This window comes from Phyllostomus hastatus, unplaced genomic scaffold (genome assembly GCF_019186645.2).
Source record: "Phyllostomus hastatus isolate PE091 unplaced genomic scaffold, TTU_PhHast_1.1 phas_contig_2248, whole genome shotgun sequence".
NCBI classification, from domain to species: domain Eukaryota; kingdom Metazoa; phylum Chordata; class Mammalia; order Chiroptera; family Phyllostomidae; genus Phyllostomus; species Phyllostomus hastatus.
Window position 1 is genome coordinate 284,048 of NW_025333761.1, and position 26,147 is coordinate 310,194.

The 26,147-nt window shown below is 38.5% G+C and overlaps 1 protein-coding gene across 11 annotated transcripts in view; it reads left to right on the plus strand.

The window, feature by feature from the left end:
• The first annotated feature begins 4,440 nt into the window (after positions 1-4,440).
• The window catches only part of CR2 (complement C3d receptor 2), a 35,067-nt gene continuing 13,360 nt past the window's right edge, over positions 4,441-26,147 (plus strand). For 2 of the 11 annotated variants that reach the window (XR_006785551.1, XM_045837652.1), the window contains exons 1-20: positions 4,443-4,597; positions 12,317-12,496; positions 13,789-13,888; positions 14,318-14,403; positions 14,988-15,386; positions 16,313-16,489; positions 16,572-16,674; positions 17,348-17,433; positions 18,604-18,993; positions 20,352-20,540; positions 20,626-20,725; positions 20,960-21,042; positions 21,498-21,905; positions 22,510-22,686; positions 22,768-22,858; positions 23,148-23,224; positions 24,120-24,527; positions 24,910-25,086; positions 25,161-25,248; positions 25,612-25,694. Coding sequence is in view for 10 of the 11 variants with exons in the window: in XM_045837652.1 (XP_045693608.1) it covers positions 4,540-4,597; positions 12,317-12,496; positions 13,789-13,888; positions 14,318-14,403; positions 14,988-15,386; positions 16,313-16,489; positions 16,572-16,674; positions 17,348-17,433; positions 18,604-18,993; positions 20,352-20,540; positions 20,626-20,725; positions 20,960-21,042; positions 21,498-21,905; positions 22,510-22,686; positions 22,768-22,858; positions 23,148-23,224; positions 24,120-24,527; positions 24,910-25,086; positions 25,161-25,248; positions 25,612-25,694 (3,460 nt within the window). In the remaining variant the exon portion in view is untranslated. Of the gene's footprint in view, positions 4,598-12,316; positions 12,497-13,788; positions 13,889-14,317; positions 14,404-14,987; positions 15,387-16,312; positions 16,490-16,571; positions 16,675-17,347; positions 17,434-18,603; positions 18,994-20,351; positions 20,541-20,625; positions 20,726-20,959; positions 21,043-21,497; positions 21,906-22,509; positions 22,687-22,767; positions 22,859-23,147; positions 23,225-24,119; positions 24,528-24,909; positions 25,087-25,160; positions 25,249-25,611; positions 25,695-26,147 lie in introns of those variants that run through there. The other 9 variants (XM_045837654.1, XM_045837655.1, XM_045837656.1 and 6 more) reach the window with 9 other exon arrangements.

Consider the following 26,147-nt stretch of genomic DNA (forward strand, 5'->3'; position numbering starts at 1 on the left):
AAGGCTCCTCCCCTTACTACATAACAGCCATGCCGAGACAAAAAAAACTATGGCCCAAATGAAAGAATAGATAGAAGAATAGACCAGAAAAAATACAACTAAGCAATGAAGAGATAGCCAACCTATCAGATGCACAGTTCAAAACGCTGGTAATCAAGATGCTCACAGAAATGGTTGAGTATGGTCACAAAATGAAGGAAGAAGTAAAGGCTATGAAAAGTGAAATAAAGGAAAATGTACAGGGAACCAATAGTGATGGGAAGGAAACCAGGACTCAAATCAATAGTTTTGAGCAGAAAGAAGAAATTAACTTTCAACCAGAACAGAATAAAGAAACAAGAATTCAAAAAATTGAGGAGACTTAGGAACCCCCAGGATAACTTGAAACATTCCAACAACCAAATCAGGAAGGTGCCAGAAGGAAAAGAGGAAGAGTAAGAAATTGAAAACTTATTTGAAAAAAATAATGAAGGAGAACTTTTCTACTCTGGTGAAAGAAATAGACTTCCAGGAAGTCCAGCAAGCTCAGCGAGTCACAAAGAAGTTGGACCCAGGAAAGCACACACCAAGACACATCATAAGTACATTCTCCAAGATTAAAGGTAAGGAGAGAATCTTAAAAGCAGCAAGAGGAAAGGAGAGAGTTACCTACAAAGGAGTTCCCATAAGATCATCAGCTGATTTCTCAAAAGAAACCTTGCAGGTAAGAAGGGATGGAGAAGTATCAAAGACATGAAAGTCAAGGACCTACATCCAAGATTACTCTATCCAGCAAAGCTATCATTTACAATGGAAGGGCAGAAAAAGTGCTTCCCAAAGAAAGTCAAGTTAAAGGAGTTCATCATCACCAAGTCCTTATTATATGAAATGTTAAAGAGATTTATCTAAGAAAAAGAAGATAAAAAATATGAACAGTAAAATGACAACACACTCAGAACTATCAACAACCAAACCTAAAAATAAAACAAAAAACAAAAACAATCTAAGCAAACTACTAGAACAGGAACAGAATCACAGAAATGGAGATCACATGGAGAGCTATCAATGGGGAGGGGCAGGGAATGGAGAAAAGGTACAGGGAATAAGCAGCATAAATGATAGGTACAAAATAGACAAGAGGAGGTTAAGAATAATACAGGAAATTGAGAAGCCAAAGAACTTCTATGTATGATCCATGGACATGAACTAAGTAGCGAGGGGATGTGGGTGGGAGAGGGTGTGCAGGGTAGAGCAGAATAAGGGGGGGGAAATTGGGAAAACTGTAATAGCATAATCAATAAAATATATTAAAGAAAAAAGAAAGCCCTGGCTGGCGTAGCTCAGTGGATGGAGTGCGGGCTGGGAACCAAAGTGTCCCAGGTTCGATTCCCAGCCAGGGTACATGCCTGGGTTGCAGGCCATAACCCCCAGCAACCGCACATTGATGTTTCTCTCTCTCTCTCTCTCTCTCTCTCTCCCTTCCCTCTCTAAAAATAAATAAATAAAAATCTTTAAAAAAAATTAAAAAAAAAAAGAAATTGTGACACACACACAGAGGACTACTATTCAATAATTATAAAGAATGAAAATTTGCCATTTGTGACAGCATAGATGAATCTTGAGGGCTTTATGCTAAGTGAAATAAGTCACACAGGCACAGACAAATACTGTATGATCTCATTTATATGTGGAATCTAACAAAAGCAAACTCATAGAAACAGAGAGCAGGTTGGTGGTGTCTGGAGGTGGAGGGTATGGAGTGGGCAAAATGGGTCAAGCTGTTCAAAAGTCACAAACTTCCTGTTAGAAGATAAATTAATTCTGGTGATGTGATGTACAGCATGGTGACTATAGTTAACAATACCATACTGTATATTTGAAAGTTACTAAGAAGATAGATCTTAAAAGTTCTTATTATAAGAAATAAGATGTAACTATGTAGGTGATGGTAGTTAACTAGCCTTATTGTGGTAATCATTTTACAATATATACATATATCAAATCATTATGTTGTATACCTTAAACTAATACAATATTATATGTCAATTATATCTCAATAAAATGGGAATAATGGAAATAAAAGTCACTTACCACTATAAAAATGTTCATCTTATCCATAAGCACCCTAACAGAAAGACTCAGAATGTTTGACCATGTATCTGACACATGAAATTAATCATCATAGTATCCAATAGAATATCATGGGAATAACATACTATACCTTCTAAGGGTAGATTATAAAAAACATTGTGGCTTCTGCTGTACTCTCTTGTTATGGGAGTAGAATAAGAATGAGCTTCCATGTCATAAGACTACTCAAATACAGGGTCCAGCACAAGTAAGACCCCCTTTTTATTACAAATCCTTTTATTAAAAAATCATAAGCATGTAATTCTGTAACATAATATCACACTCAAGCACTCCATATGACATTTCAGGTGAAATGTTTAAATTAAAACTATAAATTATTATACCAATTTTATTACCCTACCAACCACACTCTAGCAAGCCTTACTTCTGCCAGACCCTATAGTATAATACTATGATGAGGTCCACATGGTGAGGATATGAAGCCTCCAGCCAAAAGCCATGTCAGTGAACCATCTCACATGAGGATCTTTCAGTCCCAGTCAAGTCTTCCAATGACTGCCGTTCTGGCTGATGTCTTGATTGCAACCTCATGAGAAATTCCAAGGCAGAAGCACCTTGCTAAGCTGCTCTCAAATTCCTGGCACACAGAAACTGTGTGAGATAGTAAGTATTTATTATTTTTTCAATCCTCACCTGAGGATATGTTTCCTGATTTTAGAGAGAGAGAAAGGAAGAGAGGGAAACATCAATCAGTTGCCTCCCATATGGACCCTGACGAGATCGGCCTGCAACCTAGGTATGTGCCCTGATCAGGAATTGAACCCACAACATTTTGGTGCATGGGACCACACTTTAACCAACTGAGCCACCAGGCCAAGGCAATAAATATTTATTCTTGATTTAAATCAGTAAGTTTAGGTTAATTTGATAATATGCAATAGATAACCAATCTTAAAGTCACTCTACCAAAAATAATTGATGTGTACTCTTCAAAAATGTCATGGTCATGAAAGGCAAAAAAAAAAAAAAAAAGCTGAAGACTTTGTTCAGACTAAATGAGATAAAAAACATAACATTCAAATGCAATGTATGATCTTAGAATGATCCTAGACTAGAAACAAAGTATGTTTGTGTATTTGCTTATAATAACCATCACTGAGATGATTGGAGAAATTTGAGTATAGTCTATTGCTTAGATAATAGTATTGTGTCAATATTAATTTCCTGGTTTTGCTCATTGCATTGTAGTTGTGCAAGAGAATGTTCTTGTTTTTAGCAAATACAGACTGCAGTATGGATGAAGGAGGGAGGTCATTCCTGTAAGTGATCTCAAACAATTCCAAAGTAACAATTATATAATTATATAATAATATGTGCATGCATCTATGTATATTATATTCATATATATGAAACTATATCTATCTATATTTATTCTCTCTGTCATTATCTACCCAGCCATCCAAAGTGAAAGAGAGACAGAAATGGTATAGAAAAAGTGAAATGTTAACATTTGGAGACTATATATATATATATATATTACATATATCCATATACATATATATATATATATATATTCAATTCTTTGTGCTACTCTTGCCACTTTTCTGTAGAAATTATTTCAAAGTAAAGACAAATACCATATGATCTCACCTGTAAGAGTAATCTAATGAACAAAATACACTAATAAACAAATTAGAATCACAGACAGGGAAACATGGAACAGACTGCAAGTGACCAGAGGGAAGTGGGGAGGGGGGTAATGGTGGAAGAAAGGGGAAGGGACTAGACAGAAAACATCTATGAATGACCCACGGACATGGACAACAGTATGGGAATTGACTGTGGGAGGGGTGGGATGGGCAGAGGGCAATGGAGGAAAAACTGGGATAACTGTAATAGAATACTAATAAAAATGATTTTTAAAAAAGGACATGATAGCAGAGGTTGCCGCTGTTCAAAATTTCCTTTCTAAATAAACTCTTGTTTCAACCAGGGGGTTAGAATTAATAGCTTTTTAAATAAATTTAGTGGATTCAAGCCAAAATTTAAAAAAAAAACGAGGAAAAGAAACGTTATTCTTGATTAGTAAGGGTGATTACTATTTTGTGAAACTTTTGTTCCACTTCTCCAGAGGCAAAGGCAGATGCACTGAATAGCACAGTGGGAAAGTTGGAAAGCCACGGCACTGTTGGCTAGAGTGTTAGCCAATGACCGGGGGTCAGAATTCCACCGTTCGCCCGCCCCCTCTGGCCTGCCTCTTGCTGCCAGGGCCACCCTAACCGGCGTGGGCGTCCGGCCCCCAGGCAGCCTGCAGGTGCACGTGCAAAGCTAACACGTGATGCCAGATACTATTTAAGAGGGCACCTTCCCTTGCTTGCAGCTGCCTCCTGTTTCAGCCCTACGCTCCTGGAGCTGCCAGAGGCTCGCGGATCTCGGAACGCATCCCACCGCTGAGGCTGCCGCCGTGGCATGGGCACCGCGGGTCTGCTCTGGGTTTTCTTGGCTCTCCTCACGCCTAGGGTCCTCGGTGAGCTGGGAGGGGGAGCATGGAGGTAGGGACGCGTCTGTTTGGGTCAGGGACGACGTTTTGTGCCATGAGGCAAAGCAGAATCAAAAGCGAGAAGGTGGGGGCAATATCAGACGCTTGCCTTCCTCCAGCTCGCTTTGGGGGACCCCTGCAATCTCTTGGTTCTGAAGGTACTCACTGGCGGCCCCAGGGGCTGGGAGCACCAAAACTGGAGGCTGCCCTACAGAGGGGCGCTGTGTGATCTACCTGGTGAGGCTGGTGGCATGCACTCTCAGTTCCCTCTGGCTCCCCGCCCCTAGTCTCAGCAGGTGCTCCACACTCTCCGCGGGGGGCTCTGCTAGCTCTAACCATGGCCCCATAGCCAAAAGCTGCCCTTGATATGTGCAAAGTCCGAAGCACGCTCTACTAGTCGCGGGAGTTTTTGTATCTGCTGAACTGGCTCCTGCCGCGTGCAGCGTGTCCTCCCGCTTCCTTCCCTAAGAATGTCTGCTTCCTAGGCATGGTGCTCACATCCCACCCCCCCACCCCCGCTTTTTTTTATTGTAATTTTTGTAAAGAGCTCCTAAACAACAAACTCCTGAAATTACTTAGAAAACGCGAGGCATTAATTAAAACTAGTTGTCTTTGTGTTGTTTACCTTCTGTGATGGTTATAGCTGCAGAAGGTCTCATTTAACATTTATTGCAACCTCCACCCCAAGACTGGACTAATCTTAAAGAAATGTAGTTTGTCAAGATTAGAACCTCCTGGAGACCAGATAGGTCTAACTTTCTCCTAATTACCTCCAGGGTACAGTGAACTCCTAGTTTATTAAGAAGGTAACTCTATGCAGACCTCAATGACTGGGTGACTTTGGGCAAGTCAGTTAGCTCTCTGATTCTCAGTTTCTTCCTCTGTGAAATGAAGCTAGAGATAAACTGCTCTGCCACCTTACTGAGCTTCCCTGAATAGCGGATGAAATTGACAAATGCGAGTTAGATATTAGTTGTTACTACTAACTACCAGTAATAAAACTACTTGATGGACCTATTTTTATGGAACCAGCGTTTAAGCTTAACCACCTCCAGCTCGTTAAGGAAAAATTACAACTTATTTGTTCTGCTTCCTGACATTAACTTTCTCCTGACCCTTAATTGACTGTTTCCCCAAACGATTGTCTTCTTTCTCTCTCCTACACATTAACTCCCTTTAAATGCACATTCACAACTTTCTCCAACACCTGTGTGGCACAGTTGCAGACCAGGCTTCCCACCAGCCTCGCATTGCTATTTCTAACTTTTAAAGAAACGATTATAAATTGAAAATCAAATTCTTCACCAGCTCTGCCAATTCACCATCCCTTCCAAATGTGCCAGAGTATCCCTTCTCAGTACCATCCTCTAGGTCACTTAAACCCAAACACCTGAGAGACCAGGTCTACCAACCTGACAACTCTGTTAGCTAATGCTCCCCTGTTGTTTGTATCTGTCATTCTAATGTGGGTATTATATAACCTGTGTAACAACCTCCTTTCTTACAGGTCGCTATGATATCAGTCTTTAACCTTCCCAATAGTGGAAAATCAAAATTCTTGAAACTACATATATTTTTCATTATTCTACTTCCTTTCTCAAAAAATCTAAAAGGGTTTTATGTTTAGAGGGGGAAAAAAACTGATTTGTTAGGGAAAAATGAAGTCATCACTTTCAACCTCATTGACCCTACCCCCTCATCAAGGACTCTTTCAATGGGCAACAGTGGGAGTCTCTGGGGCCCCTAAGGGCAGTGTTTGGCTCTGTCTGCCTAGTTTTTCAGGATCAAACTCAACATTGAGGGACCCATTTAATGCTTTTAGCCTGCAGAGCAAGGAGCTTTGTTCCTTCTATGTGTTCTTAAACTGACTGTCAGCTGCTGGTTTGGTGGCAGCAGACCCCGCCTCTGTTGGTGTAGGGGCCTTGCTGGCTTCTTTCTAAACAGCTCAAGTTCTCACAACCTGCATGGAAAACGTATGCAACAGAACGTGTTCAAAAAGAGAAAAAATGGAGGAACAAGAAATGACAAAATTTTAGCTACAAGGCAGCATAAATGTTAAGAATTCTAAATATGATGTAAGAATTATACTCAAATAGAACATGAGAATGTATTTTTTAAAAACATCTAAAAGGATTTCCTACTGCCTGTGTGATTAAAAAAAAATCAAATGTCTTCAGCCTTTCAAGCCCTTTGTAAATGGATCTCACCAAAGCATGCCCCTCCAGATTCCTCATTTTTCCTATCATGCACATACCATTCATTGTCTTCCCTGACTGTCCCCCCATGGTTCTTTGTTTATACTTTGCCCACACCCCTATCCTGACTTTGTCACCTACTATGTACCCTCCCCAGACTGTTTCTTGGCTCTTGGCCAGTTCCTGCCCCTGAACATGCTTAAGTTCTTAAGAGACCTTTTTAAAATACAGGTTCCTAGGTTCCACATCACACTCTAGAGATCAGTAGGTTTGGGATGTGGCCCATAAAGCTGAGGTTTAACGAGCACTCTGGAAAATTCTGAAGTAAGTATCTATGGGGCATACTGCTGTAAGCAGGTATATGGGAAGCAAATCTCCTTCTTAGAGTATTTCTCCACTTCTTTAGTTTGACTATTTACATGATTCAAATTTACTGCACTAATTAATTTCATTCTTGCCAAGATCCTCAAACAGGAATTCCCTTGTTTTCTAATCATCTACCTCCATCTAAGATCAGATCCTTTTACTCACTTGCTTAAAATCTGTCAAGGGCTTCCCATCACATTAGAATAAAATTAACACACCTTATCCTTGACTACAGGCCTCTGCCTCTCTCTAAAATTCTCTATCCCACCCCCCAACTTCCTCTGTTCCAGCCACACTGACTTTCTTTCCATTCCTTGGACACACATTTGTTTAGTCTTTGCACTAAGTGTCCCCTCTGTTGAAATGCTCTTCCTACAGATCATCTTGACTGCCTGCTGGGCATTCAGGTCTCAGCTTCACCTTTATTCTTTTCTGACTTTTATCTGAAGCAGTTGTTCCCCCAGATCACTCTCTGTCACATAACTATGTTCTATTTCCCAAAGAGCGCCTATGTCACATGAAATACTCTTGCTTATTTACTTGCTTGGGTTTGTTTCCTCACTGGAATGCATGTTCCAAGAGAACATTGCTCAGTGAATTCTAGAACTAGCATATAACTAGGAGTTCAATAAAGGTGTTCTTTTCCTTCTTCAACAATGGAAAAAGTATCCTTTCTACTGAAAAACCAACTCCTCTTCCTGTATTCATGATCACATTGCATCCCCTCTTGTCTTTGGAAGGTCTTTACTTCTGCAATGTACTCTGACTTGCATCATTCCATTTACATCACTTGTCGACTTATTCCCATCAGGAGTTAAACATGCCCTAAGACTTTCTTTATTTGGTAAAGAGAATTTCTCATAACCAGTGGAACTTCATTTTTCTGCATCTATTCCTCATCATTCTCAGCAAAATTTTCCACTGCCTACTTACTCACATACCTTTATCTCCTTAACCAACTCTAGACAAGCCTCCTTCCCCACCATTTTCCTAAGGCTGCTCTCAGCAAGCTCACTACTGACCTTCATGCTGGCAAATCCAGTGATCATTCTTCTATCCTTATCTTCCTCAGTCTTTCAGCAAAAGCTGAATACTTCTAACCTCTTAAAACAGTCCCATCCTCATTTTCCAAGACAGGACACTCTTACCTACTTTTTCTGTACCTCTCTGGTTGCTCTTAGTCCCTTTGGCCCTATCTCCAAATGTTAGAGGGCTTGGGGCTTCAATGCTGGACCTCTTCTGTTTTTCTCAATACTTTTCTTCCTAAAAGATTTCATCCAATTTCATGGCTTTAAACACTATTTATATGTTAATGACTTTATTTGTTATCTATAATCCTGACCTATCTCCTGAGTGGCAAATTTGTACATCCAACTGCCTACCTAGCATTTCCATCTGGAGACCCAGTAAGTGTGTTGAATATACCAAATCTAAAGTGCAGTCAATTCTATTCCTACCATATCTTACTCACCCCCTCCACCCCGTCCCCCCCAAAAAACTGGTTCTTTCCCAGGCTTTCCCCTCTTAGTACATATATTACAATCAACTAAGTAACTCAAGTGAAAAGCCTAGAAGTTATTACTAAATCCTCTCATTTCCTTAACCCCACATCTAATGTACAAAAAGTCTTCACAATTTATTCTGAAGTATATTCCAAATTGATCCACTTCTCACTATGTCCTTGTAGTCCATGCCTCATTTTTACTGTCTGAAATACTATCATAGCCTCCAGACTGCACTCCTTGGCTTCTGAAAGTAAAAGTCCAATCTATTCTCCACCCAATTGCCAGAGTATTCCTTTTAAAAAGTCAGTCAGGCTGTTTGACTCTCCTGCTTGAACTCTCCAATGACTTCCACTCAGGATAATCTCCAGACATCTGACTGCTGCTTGAGGAGCCCTGTGCAACCTGTCCTTATTGAGACTTCTAACTTGATGTCATGCCCCTCTGTTTTAATCACTGTATCCAGACTCACTTGCCTTTTGTCTCTCCCTAAAGAGTAGCAAATCCATCCCTACTGTTAGGCCTTTGTGTACAAAGCTTTTATCTAGTGCTCTGCCTGGCTGGTTGCTTCTTATCCTTCAGTAGCAACTCAATGCTGATTCTTTATAGGCCTTCTTTAAGCATCATAACTAAAGAGATATACCGTGCTATCCCCTCGTCCTTCTGGTGCATTACATTTTGACACATCACTCTGTTTATTTCCTTTACAAATCTTCTGTTTATTGGTATTTATTTATTATTTGTCCTGCTCTATTGGAATATAAATTTCATGAAGGTGGGAGCCTTGTCTCTAATGTTCACTGATGCATCTCCTATATTTAGGACAGTACCTTGGTTAATATATATAACCATTATTCAAAAATGATCAAATAACAAGGAAGCCCAGTGTTAAAGTGTTTGATTATAATAATTTTCCTCCTACCTGCTTTTTGACTTAATTTTTAGTTTTACTTAAATTATCTTATATAGTTCTTTTTTTCACTTTTTAAAAATTCATGTTTGAATACAGTTGTCTCCATTTTTCCACCAGCACTTTCCCCTGCCCTACCCATGCCCACCTCCCACCCTCAATCCCACCCCACTTTGGCTCCATCCATGGATCCCTCATTCATGTTAATTTACATTCCTTTCCCTTCTTTCTCACATTATTTCCCTCTTCCCTGCACTCTGGTTACTGTCAGTTTCTTGTCGATTTCCATGTCTCTGGCTATATTTTGCTTGCCAGTTTGTTTTGTCAATTAGGTTCCACTTATAGGTGAGATCATATGGTATTTGTCTTTCACCACCTGGCTTACTTCACTTAACATAATACTTTCCAGTTCCATCCATGTTGTCGTGAAGGGTAGGAGTTCCTTTCTTTCTGCTGTATAGTATTCCATTGTGTAAATATGCTGTAGTTTATTGATCCACTCATTTACTGATGACACCTAGGCTGCTTCCAGCACTTGGCTATTATAAATTGTGCTGCTATGAACATTCAAGTGCATAGGTTCTTTTGGATTGATGTTTTAGGTTCTTAGGATATAATCCCAGTAGTGGAATTGCCAGGGCAAAAGATAATTTCATTTTTAGCTTTCTGAGGAAATTCCATACTGTTTTCCACAGAGGCATTCCCAGTTTGCATTCCCACCAACAGTGTACTAAGGTTGCCTTTTCTCCACAACCTCACCAGCACTTACTATTAGTTGATTTGTTTATGATGGCAATTCTGACCAGTGTGAAGTGGTATTTCATTGTGGTTTTAATTTGCATCTCTCTGATGGCTAGTGATGCTGAGCATCCTTTCATATGTCTCTGGGCCCTCTCTATGTCCTCCTTAGAGAAATGTCTGTTCAGATCCTTTGCCCATTTTTTAATTGGATTGTTTGTCTTCCTGGTGTGGAATCATGTATAGTTGTTCTTCATTAATTTCAAATGAATTTCTAAGCCATTCTAGGAAGAGCTACTTGGATCTAAATAAAAAATTAAATGTATTTCTGTTCTCTAGAAATAACTTTCTCTATTTAGTTTTTAACATGTTTTAAGGAATGTATATGTCAATGTCTTGCCACTATCTTCTATTTTAGATCTAGTCATGATCTACTCACATTTTTATTTTGGATATTAGGAGATATGAAGAGGGTTCAGTGATGCTTAAGAAAATTCATATTACTCAGAATTCATGAACTAACCTTCCCTTTTCTGAAATGGAACAGAACATGATTGCTAAAAATTCTGTCTTTGACCTGGGATTTTGATAATTTCATGACTAATGAGAGCTAGTGTCTGCCAAAAGAAAAAAAGTCCCAAGTATTCTTATTAAGGATGCAAATTTCCCATTTGCCATTTGGAAAGTGTGATTCTCCTCTCCTTTCACTTTGGAAGGTCATGTTATAAAGTACCTTTCTGCTTTTGCTGCTTCAGAATTTTGGTTCCATCGTACTCCATGTCTTTGCTACAATCTTGTGGACTAAAATTGGTTTCCCAGCTTGTGGAGAGCTATTTGATATTGTCCTTATCCACATTGGATAATTTCAGGTTAAATCACTTGCTTAAATTGACACAAGTAATGTCATGCCTGTGAAGTTGGTCTTCAATGAGGTCAAACCCTGTCTTTCCCTATAGAGGCCTGGTGTTTTACACAGGCAGGCACTTAGAGATATTTACAGTTGTTAATGGAGGGCACCAAAGGAGTCAAGAAAAGGAATAGAAGGAGACCTACAGTGTGCTCTGGCTCCCAACAGTGATGGATATTCTTAGTAAATCTATATGACTTCAGCAGAAGTGTTGGGCTATAGACAGGCTGGGACTGGCTAAAACTGTGGAAGGTCTCTTTGCCTTTATGTCCACTAGTCCATAATTTTTCTTTACCTTTCACTTGTACCCATCTCAGGTTTGTTTGAAAAAGAGATTTCTAAATTTATTATTTAAATATACTGCCATTCTAAAATTAAAACTTGAGATTTCATACCTAGAAAAATGACTTTTCCAAGCATATCCTTAAATATGTGGGTATTACAGTTTCTTACCCATATCATAGGATAAAATTTGTTTCTTAGATAGTGTTATTATTATTTTTTAACTCACAGGGAATTGTCTTGAAATGACTAGTTCCTTTTATCTGGCACCTGTCAGAAAAAATTACTAAGCTCTCTTAGAGGGCATATTATTCGACTAGGTTAATGGAATGCAATAATGAAGGATAATAAACACACACATTTTTATTGGTAGAAACTAAAGCTTTAATGACTAACAAAGTAATGTTAATTCATTAAAATAATTTTAGGGCATCTTACCATGCTCAAGCTTATTAGGCCTCTGATGTACTTTAGTTTCCTGTGCTATATTAGAAAAGTTTATTTATAAGGTTTTATTTCTTATATGTGAGGTTCTGAAAAGATGAAATAACTCCAGGGTCTTTATGATATTTTATGAAAACTTATTTTCTCCATCTAAAGTCTGTCCTAAAATGTCTTTGAACTTATCAGCTTATTTTTTCTGTGTATGCACCCACACTGCAAAATATATGTACTTTGTCTAAGCAACTATTGCCCCATTTTGGGTTTACTTTCTAAAAGTTATCAGGGTAATTGGTGACAAAACAGAAGCAAAGTAGAAGTTTTAGCCTCTCTTACTTTCGATATTCATGTGGTCTTTGTCTCTAGGTCAGTGTAAGTTCCTGCCAAGGTATCCTTTTGCTAAGCCAAAAGTTCAGAGTAATCAGTCTGAGTTTGCTATTGGGACATCTTTGGAATATGAATGCCTTCCTGGGTATAGCAAAAGGTCATTCTCTGCCACCTGCCTAGAGACCTCCGAGTGGTCAGATGCTCAGCAATACTGTAAACGTGAGTAATCATAATAGAGGCATCTTTGGATCTATTAGTATCTCTATGGGCTAACCTGTTATTTTTCATGATAAATGATTAGAAAATTAGTAAGTCATCTCAATGAAGGCTCCTGGGTTTTTCTTCTTCTCTTTTACTCCTAAAGGTGTTAAGTATTGAGGTTAAGTCACCACAGCTGGCCCACCCTGTTTACCTGTGATTTCCATGACTTTATGTTCTCTGTACTGTGTTAGAGTGAGGTTAGAAGTTAGTATGCACAGAATAATAGTTTCACATCATTCTTACTTCCATTTAATTCAAGAGTTTTTTTTAAGTGACTACTAGGTATGAAGCTTTACGCTAGATGATGGGGCTAGAGAGAACCATAAAAGTCTGCTAGTCCCTTCCTGTGAGGAAATCTTATACTAATTGTAAGAATGGCTTTTAAACAAATACTGTACTATCATGTAATTTCACTTATTCATAGCTGAAAATTTCTATGAGATCATAAAAAATGTGAATAATAAATGCAATCTAGGAGAATTAGGGAAATCTATACATGATAGGCAGAGGAAATATCATACACAAAAGCATGAAAATGTAAAAGAACATGACATCTTCAGAAAATAGAAAAATTCAGTACACAGTGAGGAATAGTAGTTGATTAAGTAAATTGGAGCTTAACTATGACTGGCCATGAATTTTTTCAATCAACAATGTTAAGTTATTGTAAGTTAAAATGTAGGTAGTGGTACAACCATACTTGTGCTTCGGAAAGGTAATGTGTTCACTGGTAGATGTGCATAGAAGTTGGAAACCAGAGTTGGAAAGGTAAATTTTGTTACTCAATTCTCCAGTGAGAGATTACAGCTTTGATAAAATAGTTGGTTTGGAGATTTTTGGAATTCAGTTACTAATATTTGGTGACCAGCTCAATGAAGGGCCGGAGATAAAGAATGAGTTACAAAAAGGAAATGATGACTATTAAGTTTGTTTTTTTTTTCTTTAAGTCACAAGAGCTGGTAGATGATGCCATCACCTGACAGAGTATAAAAAGGGGAAATAGAGATTATAAATTTTGTTGACCACAAATAACGTTTTGCATGCACACTCAGAAATATAGGCTATATACTTTAAGTAAATGTTGTTCTGGAGTTGACTATTCCCTTGGAAGATAGAAGTTTTATAAATGTCAGAAATTTCTTTGAGTAAACATAAATAAGCTAGCTGGAAAGTCCAGTCAGGTTGGGACTTATACAAAACATGAAAGGCTCCCCAAATCCTATTTTGTTTTGTTTTATTTTCCTTTGTAGGTAAATCATGTGTAAGTCCTGGAGAACTCCTCCATGGCTCTGTCCTCATACACATGAATATCGAATTTGGGGCTACAATTACATATTCTTGTGACAAAGGGTGAGTTGGCAGGAGACATTTCCAGGGTACGTGGGTTTTATAGCCATCATTTTAGCCAGAAGCCATCTGTCTTCAAAAGGGGATTTGAGTAATTGCCACCTACCCTTCAAAATAGAGAAGCAAAAAGATGATCACCTACCTCATCTGCTCTAGAGACTGTCTTTCAGGATTACCCACAAGAGAGGTTACCTAGAAGAGAAAGTAGCTTGGGCTACCCTTCTTCCAATTTTAAATCTCCAGTGTTACTGACCAGCAGGCAAATTTTACTTGGCTTTAGATTCTTTAATCTTTTGTATGAGTCCTTAGTCCATCACTGATCTTGTCATACATGACATTCCATCCTTTGCCATTCTTTCAGTGGACAAAGAACTAAGCTTTGCTGAAGTGTACATCTAGCTGAGAGATGACCATTCATCTCTTTGCCTTTAGATACCGACTCATTGGTGACTCATCTGCTACATGTATTATCTCAGGCAATACTGTAACCTGGGATAAGGACATGCCTTTATGTGAATGTGAGTACAATGATCCCTTTACTGTACCCTATGTAATTCTTCTTGTATTCTTCTAGAGGGAAATTAGGCATCTGCATATCAAAATGTGTACCCAGACAAAGTTACAGTTGGTTTGGAAATTTCTGGACACAGAGCTGTGGTTTATGTTCTTCCAATTACCCCCATCCCACCACACTTTCCTTTCATTTCTCCCCTTTGATGATAAGTTATTTCATACTGAATAAGGGCTTAAATCTAAATAAAATATGCCATGAGATTACATTGCCAACTTTATTTCATGAAAAATGTAGGTCATCCCAGGTACCTCATATAACAATTTATCTGTATTCTGAAGATGAGATCTAGTGATCTTGTCATAGTTTTTTTGTTTGTTTGTTTGTTTTTTTACTTTATATCAGGGAAGTTCCAGGAATTTTCCTACCTTTCAGCCTCCTATATAATCATCTTTAAGACAAGGTTATACTATTCAATAAAATGTGTTCCTTGTAGACTGAATTAGAGTTACGTTTTTAAGGCTGAACATAAAATTCCCAGAAGGTATAACATTTAAATATCTCCTTTCTTTTTCCACCTGATTTTCAAAGCTATTCCTTGTGAGGCACCCCCAGAAATCTCCAATGGGGACTTTTCTAGCAGCAGTAGAGAGAATTTTTACTATGGAATGGTGGTGACTTATCAGTGCGATGTTGGACAGAATGGGGAAAAGCTGTTTGACCTTGTGGGTGAGAAGTCAATATATTGCACCAGCAAAGACAATCAAGTTGGCATCTGGAGTGGCCCTCCTCCTCAGTGTATTGATCTAGTCAAATGCCCAATTCCAGAAGTTGAAAATGGAATTATAGAATTTGGATATAGACGTTCATTTTCCTTAAATGATACTTTGATGTTTAAGTGTAAGCCTGGCTTTACCATGAAAGGCAGCAACACAGTATGGTGCCAACCAAACAGTAAATGGGATCCTCCACTGCCAAGGTGCTTCAAGGGTGAGTTGGATTGAAAATTTGGTAATCTATAAATGAAATTTGGTTGAATAGACACATGGTAGCTATGAAAGGAGGAGGAGAAAGATAGTAGATATGGTTGGGTATCCTCACTAAAGAATTTCAATGTGAACTTTGAAAGTAAAATGTACCCATTGATGAGATAGGAAATTTATAAACATCATGGAGCAATGTGAGATCTACATTAATGTAGGGGAATTTAGAAGGTGCTTTCAAAAAGCAGATAGTGCCAGAGCCAATGATCAGATATTTTTCTGAAACATGTACATAAATCAATTTTATTTGAAGTTAAAATGAATTCTCAATCCCATTAGTCATGCCAATGGGGTAATTGGCTGATGTTGGAATTTGATTCAAATATTTGTAGACATTACAAATTCTTATATTGAAAATAAGGCTAGAATTAAGATTTAGTCTCTTCCCCCATTCTCTCTTTCTCCCCTACTCTTATTGAGAATATCTGACTTGCAAAAATGTGGCTACATTCAGATCCCCTTGCTCTCACACTACAAGGCCCAGAACCCTTATTGGCCTGGTTTGGGGAGCAGGAAAAATGAGGTAGATTTTGGTGGTAAAAATGGATTACCAAAGATTGGTTCCCTTGACTACTGTATCAGTGAAAAGAAAACCACCATCATTTTAGTTAAATAAAGTGGAAAATGATGAGTAAATGTAATGTTTCCTGGTACATTAAGAGAGAAAGCAGATGGTTGCATGGTTCATCATGTATAAAAGAAAGTAATGAATGTTAGTCCACTCCACATTACTAAAGGACTCTCTGCTTTATATTAGGAGAGTTGACATGACCAACTTCATCCCACCCCTGAGACCCCAAGTTTGGCTTAGGTTGTAGAGAAGAAAGTTCTTATTTCACAAATAAAAGGCCTCTGGTCATGTTCCTTCCTCAGGGTGTCTACCACCTCCACATATTCACCATGGTAATTATAACAAAATGGATAAGGAATTCTTTGCAATTGGACAGAAAGTGTCCTACAGCTGTGAGCCTGGCTACAGTCTCATTGGAGCTAATGCTATGCAGTGTACATCCTTGGGAACCTGGAGCCATACAGCCCCCAAATGTGAAGGTGCCTAAAGCTCAATTCCATCTTAAGGAAACTCAGCTGTTTCCTGAATCTTCATGTGCCAGCTCTGTCTCTTTTTTCCTAGTGGACTCATGTGATGCCATTCCAAACCAATTTCTCAACGGCCAGGTGGTGGCTCCTCCTAATCTCCATCCTGGGGCAGAGGTTTCTTTTGTTTGTAATGAGGGGTGAGTGTGAGGTGACAGGGCCTGAATTGAGACTTATGACTTGTAGCTATGCATTACAAAATGTGATCTCTAGGACTGTTACTGTTTTTTCCTCCCTCTAGTCCTTTCCCTCCTGTTCTTTACCATTTATGACTAAGAATCCTGTTATTAATCAAGTCTGGTTAAGAATTCTGTTATTAACCAAACTGGTTTTCTTCAAGTATAGATATTGTGCATGGTCTGTGAAAAGTGGGCATTATGTACTCATCATTAAAAAAGGAAAGTTTGAGGTCCAAAGAGAAGACTTCTCTTATGGAGAATGAATAGATGATGGGGGGTTTAGTGAAAGAGACTCTTTGGGATACGCTTAGGGAAAAAGATCTTTGATATTTACTTCACTCAAAACTGAGGTTTATTCCTTCAAAATTATCAAGAGAATCTTGAAATTTGGAAGCCAAAGAGAAAAAGGAGAATATTTTAAAAATTTGTAATCATTAATATTTTTTTCTGTTTTCACTTGGTCTGATGTCATCACATAGCTGAACTGATTCACAAACAATCTTGGACTTTTCCAGCCTAAAATGCTTTTAAAAACTGAGCTCATTAATACCACGTGTTTGAGAAATGTGATTAATTCCATGCAACTGAGAACTGGTTTCTTCTGGTGATGATTTGCTGCCCCTTATTGTTTAAGGTACCGGTTAAGTGGCAAATCTTCTAGTCAGTGTGTCTCAGAAGGGATGAGAGTACGCTGGAATAATAAGTTTCCCATCTGTGAACGTGAGTAGAAGCAAAAATAAGTATGAATCTCACCTCTTGATTTTTGATGTTATCATGCATATATAAATTATAACATCTTACCTGTATGTGTACTTTGAACATGGACATGGTCATGGACTCTTCAGTATGTTCTAGAGTGCAGACCAAAATGAAAGGTATTCAGTTGGCTACATATTTATTGAATATTCTATTTATGTTAAGATAAATGCTCTGGAAAGTCACCCCACTGTCACTGAGTAGCACATCTGTGTTGAAATGGTTTGGCCATGTGTTCTTATCTCAGTTCCTCTATGGATGAGCAACTCTTAGAGCTAAATGGAAATCAACCAGCAGGTCTCAGGTTGGCACTTTTCCTTCATTCTGAGACTCACTCAGGAAAGGTGTGTATATACCAACCCAGCTATAAAGAATTAACATTAGTACAATAATGTGAAAAATATGAAGTCATTATTCCAAATCCCTGACTACTTCCTGTGGCTTTTTCAAAAGGATGCGGCATCAAAGGATGACAAATGACTGTAGTGAGGCTGCAATATCTTTAGTAGAGGAACAGAATGTCTTTTCACCACTTGTAGCCCCAGTTGTGTGTTTGAAACAGGCATCAAATAATTTCTACATTCCGGGTGTTGTACTTGCTCATTTCAGGCCTTTTATCTCTCTGGGTCCCCATTATAACTTTATGAAGTAGCTTGATTTATATGATACACTAGGAAACTGAGACTTAGAGATGGTAAGACTTGCCCAGAGTCACTCAGCTATTGAATGACAGTGGGGATTTAAAACCAGGTCACCTGAGCCCACATTTCATTAGTCCATGGTGCCCCCACATGTGATTAGCATGTCATTAACATATAATTTCATGTGCTGTTTGTCTTTGTTTTATTAAAATAGATTAGACTCAGAATTATTTAATAAATATGTTTTATTGTCATTGTTTGGTCAAGATGATACCTATAACTTGTATATTGATTTGTTTGCTGAGGATCAAGTGAATGGTAAGAATTTAGGATCTTTGGTATCAGTAGGACTATGAGTAAGAAATAAATTATACACATTTCTAACTCTGTTTTTGATAAAGTGACATATCCTGTATTTGGACATTTAATCTAAATTTGATTCTTTTTGTTGTCATAATTAATTTCACTGCATATTTCTTTTTTTAATTTCCAGGGATTTCTTGTGACCGTCCTCCTGAAATAAAAAATGGTCATACCAGTTATGTTTCTGTCCCTGTACCTATTAATACTGTCGTGAGGTACAAGTGTTTGCCTAACTACCGCCTCATTGGAGAAAGAAGCCTTTTTTGTATTAGTAGAGACCAAGTGAAAGGAACCTGGGATAAAGATGCTCCTATATGTGAATATTTCAACAGGCGGTCTACTTGCCCTGAGCCCATAGTACCAGGGGGACACAAAAATAAAATATCTAGGCCACCATACAGACATGGTGATTCTGTAACATTTACCTGTAACACCAACTTCACCATGAAAGGAAACAAGACTGTTTGGTGCCGAGCAAATACGAAATGGGGACCAACACCACTACCAATTTGTGAGAGTGGTGAGTCAAAAGGAAATTAAACTGAGTTGGGAGGGTGGGTCCTTGTATTTCTGTGCAGGTGAAGTTTTGTATCATTCTGAAGGAACAACAGTGTCGATGTATGAATGGTGGGGATTAGGGTGGAAGCATGGCCAGGGTGAAAAGTATAATTTTCCTGGGGTATTTTTTTTAGTTGTAAAGGATATGAATGTTCATTCAACAATCATCAATAGAACAAATGTTTTAAATTATGATGGGAAAATGTAACTGAACATACCTAATAATTGAATAAGTCTCACAAAATTAGGGGTCAGAGTTTGTTAGCTATGTGAATTATGTGGTTTTAAAGCATATATCTGAGTTAATGTTAAAATGAGAAGAAATGTGAGATCTGTTAGCAAAATTACCACCCCATGGACTCAACACTTATCTATAAATAGCCACTGATACAGGCTGGCAACAATGGTGCCCTGTTCTATGTGACTCTATAAACACTTTCTGAAGTGATCCAGTATTTTTCCAAATTATCTCCCAGTCATAACATTTCAAATCAAATGACTTTACAAGTGAGGTCTCCATTAGTTTTTATGTAGTTGGGCTTATGCTGTTGCTGAAATCTAAATCTGAATTTCAATTATACAGTTACAGGGACTGGCATGTTTGACAAACATTTTACCATCAACATTAGCTATTTATTTACTTAGTGAAGAACAAAATCAATTTTAAATTAACAAGTTAAAAAAACTATTATTGGAAAAATATAATTTTATGTATATATTTATAAATAAATGTATAATCTCAGAGGTACGGATGATCTGAAGATAGTCACAAAATGAGGTGACTGTACAAAAGAATTAAGCCTTTATAAAGATTTAGGTAGATCTTTATGTATTTACATGGAAAGGTCTCATATGTATTAAGCAAAGAAAGAAAGGCATAAATTAAGATATGAGTACACAGAGTGTCACCCAATATGTGTGTGTGTATATATATATATATATATGTATCACATATGGGAGCCCACAAAACTGTTACTAATATCTAGCAGGATAACCCCCTAATAATATGCTACTTTTGGAGAAGAGAATAAGCTTAAATGGAGGTGAGAGTATCTGTGAAAATGGACTATTTTTTGATAATTGATATTTCTCACAAAATAAATCATAGTGACTAAAAATGAAAAACAATGAGCTATTTGTAGTATAAAATGGATATGATTAAATCACACTTGTTTGACCTTTAAAAATGTTGAGTTGAAAATTCATGACTTGTTATCACAGATCATGTGTCATTTATTTGGATTTGTGTACTATGTTAAAATGTATATTGTGAAGGACATTTCATCTAATAGCCTTTTTTTTAAATGTATGTGTGTAAAGATTTCCCCCTGGAGTGTCCACGACTTCCCATGGTCCCCCACGGAAATCACACAGGAAACAATGTTGGCCCCTTTGTCCCTGGATCGTCTGTGAATTACCACTGTGAACCCGGTTACTTGCTTGTTGGTGAAAAAACCATTCGTTGTTTGTCTTCAGGAGACTGGAGTGCTGTCTTTCCAAAATGTGAAGGTACTCTAAATTTACAATCAATTTTCAGAAATTAGGCTATTCTGTTGTGTGCCATGCCTTGTGCATCTTTGGCGTGTTTCCATAGAAGCACGGTGTGCACCTTCAAGACCATTACTCAATGGGAAGATAAAGGAGCCTTCAAGTCTTCAGGTTGGCGTAACTGTGAGCTTTTCCTGTAATGAAGGGTGAGTGTCTGGAGGGTCTATGAGACTTAACCCTTTGGGCTTCTCTGTGCATGGTAACCTGTGAAGGCTCCTCTGTGAGGATCTACGGATAGCTGGTGATGAGGTTGTGACAGATAATGCTAATAAAAGTAAATGCACACAAATCAAATAAACTTACTTGGGTCTTTAAGTAGAGGTTATTGACCCATATCAATGGCTGTCTAATAATTCTGAATGACCACCCTCTGTCTACAGGTATAAATTAGAAGGCCCATCTTTTAGTCAGTGTGTAATTGTTGGACAGAGTGCTGTATGGACCAAGATGCCAGTGTGTAAAGGTAGGTTATACAAACTGTGCTATGCAATTAGTTCCTTGTCTGAGGCTCAGGAGGACACTGAATTCTTTTGACAAAAAGTTTCTAATTAGAGAGCAGGTATTTCTCCTAGACATCTCTAAGGGTTATAACTGAAGCATTCACTTACCTCTTTATTCTCTGTTTACTCAAGTAAGGCAGGGTTCCTAGGCTTTTCTTTCTCTGAAAGCTATGTAGACTTGTAATCTGGGCCATGTATATAAAGGAGATAATATACTCAGTAAAAGAAATCGAAGGACCAGAAGAAATTCTGGAATAGATCATTTTTTTTTAAATTATATTCTTACAGCTGCCTTGATTGTTTATTGAAACTCAAGTGTCCTAGGTCTGGGAACATAGGAGGTAAGACTGGCATCAAGTTTGTGGCTTTGTTTGCAGCTCAGCTGCAATCTTGTGATTTCTCTGTGTAATTTCTCTAGAAATTCTTTGCCCACCACCTCCTTCTATTCTCAATGGAAGACATACAGGCAACCCTTCAATGAACATTCCATATGGGAGCACAGTCACTTACACCTGTGACCCGGGCCCAGAGGAAGGAGTGGACTTCATCCTGACTGGGGAGAGCACGATCCGTTGTACCAATGATAGTCAGCAGACTGGGACCTGGAGTGGCCCTGCCCCACGCTGCAAACTTTCTATTTCTGGGATTCGCTGCCCACCTCCTCAGATCCTTAGTGGCCAAATACTGTCTGGGCAGAAAGATCAATATTCATATAACAACACTGTGGTATTTGCTTGCTCATTTGGCTTCACCTTGAAAGGTAGGAAGGAAATACGATGTAATGGCCAAGGCATCTGGGAGCCATCCCCACCAGTCTGTGAAAAGGGTGAGTGTTCCAATACCAACCAAAGGTGCTACTGACTGATCCCTTCAAACAATTAAAGGAATGGGTTGTGGACTTAGGCAGGGCCTTTTCTAGTTTCTAGTCCCCTCAAGTTTACTAAATACTACAGTGTTTATGAATTATGTAGAAGGCTTTTTTTAACACTGCCCCAGTGTTGGTTCATTTTGTGGAAGTATCCTTGGGAAAATAACATTAGGGAACACTAAGTTGCTCATTTCTTTAGGGAATAAAAATGCTTGTTTATCCTAACACTGGTGTCTTAGAAGGGAAGTCAGCAAAGCCCCCACCCCATGGAAACATTAAAATCTGTCCTGAAAGCATACAAGGTGATTCCTTAAGAAAGAAAGAAACAAAAGAGAAGGTAAAGCACTGAGTGGGAATTGAACAAAACCTGCAGCAGCCTAAGAGCAGAAAAGAGGAAAAGATCAGAACCACTGATCTAAAATTACCCCAAATGGGTTGCAACATACCTTCTGTATCATACAACTACTGCCAGAGGGAAATTATTGCATTACTGTAAATTTCTTTGGTTATTTCCTCCTGTTGCTGTTGTTTATGTATGAAAATTTTCCTTCCTTCCCTCTAGAGTGTCAAGCTCCTCCTAAAATCCTCAACGGGCACAAGGAAGATGGACACAGAATCCTCTTCAAACCTGGAACATCTATAAAATATAGATGTGACCCTGGCTATGTGCTGGTGGGAGAAGAATCCATACTTTGTACCTCTGTGGGGGTGTGGACACCCACTGCCCCCAAGTGCAAAGGTGCCAGGCTTTACATGCTTGTGTTTTATGATTTTGAGATTACCTTGAGTTGATTTCTCATTCTAGTCTCTTTTTTCTTAGTGGCAGAGTGTGAACCTATAGGAAAACATCTCTATAGAAAACCCCAGGCTCAATTTATTAGACCAGATGTTAATTCTTCTTGCGACGAAGGGTGAGTGAGTGCTGGCTCACCTGAACTAGGGCTGGCTTATCAGTGCACACTGCAAGCTCTGTGTAAGAGTTTTCTGCAAAGACCTGTCTCTGTCATGTGTTCATGGAAATGCTGATTGTGTTATTTTTCCATGTGTGGGAACTATGGCAATGGCTGATGGAGCTGATGCTGGCTACATTTTTGTTCCTATTGCTTCTTGTCCTGAATGTGGTGAATCTGCTATAGCGCCAATAGCTCTTGCTTAGCTTAGTGGTCACTAGATGACAAAATGACATGACTCTACCTCTAGGTACCGGTTAGGTGAGAGTGTTTATCAGCTTTGTCAAGGCATGATTCCTTGGTTTATGGAGATTCGTCTTTGTAAAGGTGAGTAGCATATATAACAGAGAAATTAAAATAATGTGAGACCTATGCATGCCCTGGGAGATTTCTGTTTTAGGCTATGTTTTGGGAATAAGAATATTAAACTCTGTTCCATTAACTTTGTCAAGTTTTGCTGTCTCTCCACTGTGACCTCTCTCTACTTCAAAGCATAGCAACCACTTAATTTAAATGTATTCAGTTGCTGCTCCTCTTTTGTGATTTAAGAGTATAAGATGATGAAAGCAGTGAGTGTATGAGTCACCATGCTTAATTTGAGGTACACTGTAGTTTAGTGGAGAAAAAGGAGATTGGTATGGGATCTGATCTCTTATTCTGTATCTACTGCATTGTATGATCTTGGTGATTTATATAACTTCTCTGAAACTTTAGCCCCTCATCTGTAAAGTCAGCTCAAGAATGCAGACTTCAAAGTTATTATAATTAAGTGGTAGTATCCCTACTTTGTAAATGAGAATATTGCCTGTCAAAAAGTAAATGCTCAATCAACAATATTCTTGACTAAACTATCATATCACCTCAACACAAAGATGGCACTCCAAATATACTTAACTCTATATGCTCCTGTGCCTTTTATTCACCTATTGTTTATTAAAAACCAAAATTTTAATTACTAATTTCCTACTGGTCTTGACTGCCTTACAATGTGATATTGATGTACATGTTCATTTTTAACAAAGATTTCCATTACAGAAGTCCTTTCTATGAACCCTGTTTAAGCTGAATTTTACACATCTAATGAGCTTTGACATAACTCATATAAAAATTCACCTGTATCCTCCAGGAAATGTGATAACAGTGGTTTCATAACCAGGTCCGTGTCTCTTCTTTGGTTTCTAATACTGAAACAGATTTATTTAGTCACTTCTCATCCATCCAGAAATCACCTGTCCACCGCCCCCTGTTACCTACAATGGGAGTCACACAGGCAGTTCCTCAGAAGACATGCTGTATGGAACCACAGTCACTTATACATGTAACCCTGGGCCTGAGAAAGGAGTAGAATTCAGCCTCATTGGAGAAAACACCATCCACTGTATAAGCAACAGTGAAGAGAGAGGCATCTGGAGTGGCCCTGCTCCTCTGTGTAAACTTTCCCTCCCTGCTGTTTGGTGCTCATATGCCAGCATTGCAAATGGACACAAGATATCTGGCAAGGAAGCCCCATATTTCTACAATGACAGTGTGACATACGAGTGTGATGATGGATTTACTTTGAAGGGCAGCAGTCAGATTCGCTGCAAAGCCAATAACACCTGGGATCCTGAAATACCCATGTGTGAAAAAGGTAAAACCAAACAGAGAAAAATAGGAGGTATTTACTTAATTTTCTTATCTCCCACCCAAAACTAGAGTCATGGGAAAAGTCAGTGGGGCACAAATTACTCTCCTGTTTCTTCCATCTGTAACAGAATGTTCCATGTGTGTTTTATATGTTCTTCATGTAAATACCTCTTGTATCTAGAGGATATTCAGGGTAGATAATGACAGGTCCTGATTAAAGGTGTCTTAGTTCTTTCAAAAGTACAGAAAGCATTTAGTATTTAATTAGAGCTTTGTGATCCTTGGCTTAAATGTTTAAGATTGTCTATTGTCAAATTTTGTACGCTTAATGTTCCAGAACACAAATTCCTTTTTGTTGGTATTTATGTGGAGAGTTTTCTCTTCAGACTGCCAGCCGCCTTCTGGGCTCCTCCATGGTCAGCACACAGGTGGAAACAGGGTCCTCTTTGTCTCTGGGATGACTGTAGACTACACCTGTGACCCTGGCTACTTGCTTGTGGGCAACAAATCCATTCAGTGTATGTCTTCAGGAAATTGGAGTCCTTCTGCCCCTCGGTGTGAAGGTACTTTCAGTTCCAGAGCTGCCTTTCTCTTTGGTCCCAGGCATGTATAAGTAATTCCAACCTTCTTCCTCTAGAGGCACCATGTCAGCCTGTGGGAGAAGATGTTCAAGAGCTTCCAGGTGATTTCCCTGTGATTCCAGTTAATACATCCTGTCATGACGGGTGAGTATGAGATGGCCCATTCAGAGAGGCTCTCCACTTGGTTTTGTGCAGTACTCCTACCCTCAGCTTGTCCTGATGACTCTCTTTAGAGGTTACTCATTGTCACACAATGTCTCACACAGGGAATGTGAGGTTCCAAAGGTCCAACTAACATCTCTGACTTTTTAGTTCTTTCTTGACCTAGAAATGGCTTTGCTGTGAGCAACTCTAAATCTAATAGTTTTCTTACTTGGAGGGTCTAGTGTTTTAATTTCTCTTTACCAAAATTCATGTTTAAGAGTGCCTCTGCATTTGTGTTGTGAGGGGGCTAGGTTTCAGAGATGTGACATTGAGAAGAAGAAATGTATTATAATCTCTCTCTAGGTACCAGCTGACTGGACATTCTTATCGGAAGTGTCAAGATGGTGAGAATGGGGTTTGGTTCCAAAAGATTCCACACTGTAAAGGTAAGACAGCACTTAAATTTGTCACTGGGGTAGTAAGGCATTCAAGCGTCAGGCCATTGAGGAACTACCTCAACAGTCTTTGGGTTCTATCTCAGTGTACCTCAGATAAGAAATATCTTTCACTGTTTGGTTATCACTGTGTCACTGGGAAGCAAAGCTGTCAAGTAGGAGCTGAGTATTTGGCATACATCTCCTAAATTATATTTATATGCTATGGATATAAATTATATATAAATATATATTTCTAATTCATGGTAATATAACTGTGTTTCTTTTACTCTTATTACTACTGGATTTTTAAATTTTTTAGAATGAATACATATTATTTCTATAATCAAAATATTTATAAACTGTTTGAAAGAACACATTGTAAATCTAAATCATATTACAGTTATGTGCTATACACACAGTTGCAAATCTTCATTTGTATCTGAATGATGACTGTTTACCTTG